Source organism: Cannabis sativa, chromosome 6 (assembly GCF_029168945.1).
Source record: "Cannabis sativa cultivar Pink pepper isolate KNU-18-1 chromosome 6, ASM2916894v1, whole genome shotgun sequence".
Lineage (NCBI taxonomy): Eukaryota > Viridiplantae > Streptophyta > Magnoliopsida > Rosales > Cannabaceae > Cannabis > Cannabis sativa.
The window spans coordinates 12610310-12614502 of record NC_083606.1 but is presented as its reverse complement, the minus strand read 5'-3'; the positions used below and the strand labels follow the sequence as shown (position 1 = coordinate 12614502).

Sequence of the window (4193 nt, the reverse complement as noted above, 5' to 3'; positions counted from 1 at the left end):
TTTGATCCCTTATTGATCATTTACAGAAAAAGAAAGCTATGATGTTCTCTTGATGTTGCATTGAAATGAAAGTCAATAATAAAATTTCGAGCTTATAGACAAAATTGGAGAATGTTTTTAATTACTTATCCAAATAGTTTTTAACCGATATGTTACTTTTATTCAGTTAATCATATCTAGTGATCCAAATAGTTTTGATAGTTAAGATTTGATTATTAAAACACAAAATAGACACGTTAAGGTCTACTTAACACTAATATTGGAGTTATCTCAAAATTTTCATAAACGCATATAGAACATTGCTACAAGGCACCATAACCATCTTATACCGAAAAGTTGGACTAATAACAAGCATTATGTCAAAATAGTGTTACTTACCATTTGATGCCCCTTAGCAATACATGTTAACAACATGGCACAGTTGATTTTAAATTTTGCCCCCAAAATGCAAGCTATTTTGGTCTTTTCAAGACAGAAAAGTTTCAGTTTGAAAAAAAAAAAAAGAGAGAAAAATTTAATTGGTAGAATATTTCCAACCTTGGCCCTTTTAGGTCTTCAAGTAGACATATTCAAGGATAAGAAAAAAAAAATGTTTCTTTTCTAACAAATAATTCATTTCCCAATTGCAGATGCAGTCACTTCCATAACTTATCCAATCACAAACAGAAACAAGACCCTAACACTTCATAAACAGAAAAACCAACCCAACAGCAGGTTCATTAATTCCGCAGAAGAGGACACTATATCACAACTAATTTTTCTAACATGAAAAATACTAAACGGTTCATTTAGAATAAGGATAACAATTTCTAACCCTATGCAGGCTGACAAACTAGCTTTCCCATACTACAACACTAATGTGGTTTTCACTTCCTCTTTTTAGCAGGTGGCTGGGGAGTCTCTTCATCCTCGTCTTCATCTTCTTCCTCATCCTCGTCTTCCCCATCCTCATCATCATCATCATCGCCATCATCATCTTCCTCATCATCGTCCTCGTCATCACTTCCTCCTTCACCATTGGCTTCAGGGTCATCTTCAGGATCTGCTTCCTCATCACCTTCTTCACCTGAGAAGTCCTCATCACCCGCGTCATCATCCTGGTCATTAGCATCATCAGCATCCTCCTCATCATCGTCATCCTCTGTATCACTAGAATCTTTGTTTTCTGGAACAGTTTGCTTCATTTTGCGAAGTTGATCGAAAGGAAACCTACCAAAGTAAGTAACACCCAGATAAATTTGATATCCCATCAATGGATGAATCATATAAGCTACATTAGGGATTATTACTACCTTTCCTCAACTGCAGAAAGTCTCAACGACACATTGGCCTCATTCAGCAGTGAACAAGTCTGAAAAATATTTTGAACACATGAAGGTAAGAGCTCAAGAGTCATGAAGCAGAAAATCCAAGAACTACACAGTACACAATTATTCCTGTACATAGCTCGGTATGGAACAAACTATTTTCTTCATTATTTGCTTTCAATGATAATAACAATCATTAACCAAGTTGCCAAACAATCAAAACAGACTACATGCAAAATACAATATGGAACAAATGCCAAAAAGAGATTACTGTAAAATACAACTTCTAAATTATTAAGATTTCACCAATTTATCAGACATATTAATCAACTTACTACAAATAGATACCAAAAAAAAAAAAATGCATATATTCCTTTTGAAGTTCAACTACACAGTTCACTTCCACCAACCATTCTCACCTTGTTCATAAAAGACAAATAAGAAAATAAACAGAAAAAGACAACAATAAATGACCTAGTGTATGTTGATTTAGTTCCCCATTAAGTAAACATGGAAGAACAACATTTTGAGTATGGACTATGGGCCTACACAGCTGCATACATTTCTTGTTATATTCCCAAACGCTATTGTAGACTTGGATCTTTAAAGACAAATAATTTACAAAAGAAGTTTCTGTCATAGACATGGATCTTTGAAAACCAGTCACACGGTACATATATGACATAAGCATAAGTAAAGACTCCTATAAGCTTAAATTTTATGCAGAAAGAAGAGGGTAGTAACTAGATTAATATTAACGAATCAAGAAGAGATACACACTCCTATTGCCCTACAATATGCTAAAACTACATTAAAATGAAGAAGTTTCTAATTCTTGAAAACCTACTTCAAGCAAACACTCAAAGGCCATATCCCCAAATCCAGAGTCAAACTTACAAACATTATTTATAGGAATAAACAGAGTAACAACCTGGTAAAAATGTTAAAAAGCCAAAGCTTTACTTCTCCAAAACACACAATGTGACAATGTACAGAACTATGCAAAAAGGGAATTCAGTATTGAAGCAGCATTATACGAATTATCGAAGGTCACCGTGTTAGAAGAATTTTCAAAATAGACAAACGCATACACAACAAGGGAAAACAAATAAACAAACTTTAAACTCTGTAATGACAGAAATAGAACCTCTTAACTTGCAACTGTTCGAGCAAAACGAAAAAAGACATTCGAAAATTCATTAAAAAAGATATAACAAAAGCCATTAACAACCACTGTTTACTTCACGAAGAGAATTTAAAAGTGTAAAGCTACAGTCATCAGCCAAAATTAACAAAGTAAATGAGAAAGATATACCGTGAAAAGAAGCGAATTGAGAGACTTCCCAACTGTAAGAACAGTCTCCACCACCATAGCTTCCAAGACAGACCTTACCCAGATGCTATTTTCCTCAGGACAGTACAAACCCACCTCCATTGCTACAAAAGAAAGCTTAAAATATACACACAAAAAATACCCAGAAAAAGAACAGAGATACAGGAGAGAGACGGGCTAAGGAGCAGAGAGCGAGAAGAAAGAGAGAGAGTGAGAAAGGGTCTCTGTTTGGGGGAAAAGGGTTTGGTCCGGTTAGGGTAAAACCCAAAGTGGGGTTTAGGTCCGGTTAGGGTTTTTGGTTTGGGTAAATTTGCTATTGCCAGGACTAAATGTGTTACACGCGTCAAAGGTGATGATTCTGATTGGTTAAGAAAGTTTAATTAGGTAGTGGAAATAACAAAAGTTGTTGTAGTGGCAATAGTAATTTTATTTGTGTTTGTGTGATTGGTGAGTTTTGACTGTTATGTTATGTTTTTGTATGTGAAAGGACTTTATAAGTCATTGGATCCTGTGCTTGAACGAGTTAATTACTTACTATCTTAATCTACTTTTAGCAATTCGGCTACGTTTACGTTATACATTTCTTTTCTTTCTTACCGTTGTCGTTAAGCTGGGCCTTAATGGGTCTTTACTGGGCTGACCTAGCTCAATACATGCTACTATGGGAAAAGCCCATACCAACTTCTTTTTTTTTTTTTTTTTTTACAAAAAAATAAATAAATAATATGTACACTATATATTAGAGGTGTTCGCGGTGCGAGTAATGCAGTTGTAGTCATTTTTTTTAAATCAAATTGCATATGCAGTTTTTATAATTTCTCAAACTGCAACTGCACTGCAAGATTTTAAAACTGTAAAAACTACACCGCAAAAATACAGTGCGGTGCGGTGCGGTTTGAGCAATTTATACTATCATTATTATCAAACATCATAATAAAAATTTAAAATTAAAACTAATAAAGCTTTAACAATATAAAACAAAAAAAATCTAATTAAAATTTTAACATCATAATAATTAACAAGTCATTATATTGAATTGTCTCTAAAAAATAAAGTAATATTCGCATATTATATATTTGTTCTTATATTAAAAAAAAGAATAAAAATTATATTATAAAAATTAGTAACTTTGTAATATATAGTGCAGTGCGGTTTGAACTGCAATTATTAAATTCAAAATCGCAAATCGCACTACACAGTGCGGTTTGGCAAAAATGCAAACCATAACCGCATCGCAAAAGATTTTAAACTGCATTTTTATGCAGTGTGGTGCGGTGCGGGCGATTTGTGCGGTTTGAGCGGTTTAATGAGCACTCCTAGCTTTTTTCTTCTCTTCACTTCTCTCTTTCTTTGTTTATTTTTTTTTTATTCTCTCTCTTTTTTTTATTTTTTTTTCACATTAATTTTTTTTTATATCTTTATATATAAAATTATATATAAGTATACATTTTTATATCTTTTTTTTTAACACCTTTTTACTCTCCCACAAAATTTTATTGTATTATATTTTTTTTTAAAAAAAAATACAAACACTTATTATATTTCTTTTTCTC

At 32.8% G+C, this 4193-nt stretch overlaps 1 protein-coding gene across 1 annotated transcript; it reads right to left on the bottom strand.

Moving 5' to 3' along the window:
• Positions 1-592: 592 nt before the first annotated feature.
• LOC133038775 (uncharacterized) lies at positions 593-3160 on the bottom strand. Its single transcript, XM_061117071.1, has 3 exons — positions 2623-3160; positions 1293-1351; positions 593-1209 (listed from the first exon to the last, which is right to left on the bottom strand). Exons 1-3 carry the CDS (start codon positions 2740-2742, stop codon positions 867-869), a joined length of 522 nt encoding a protein of 173 aa, XP_060973054.1. The 5' UTR covers positions 2743-3160; the 3' UTR covers positions 593-866.
• Between the last annotated feature and the right edge of the window lie 1033 nt (positions 3161-4193).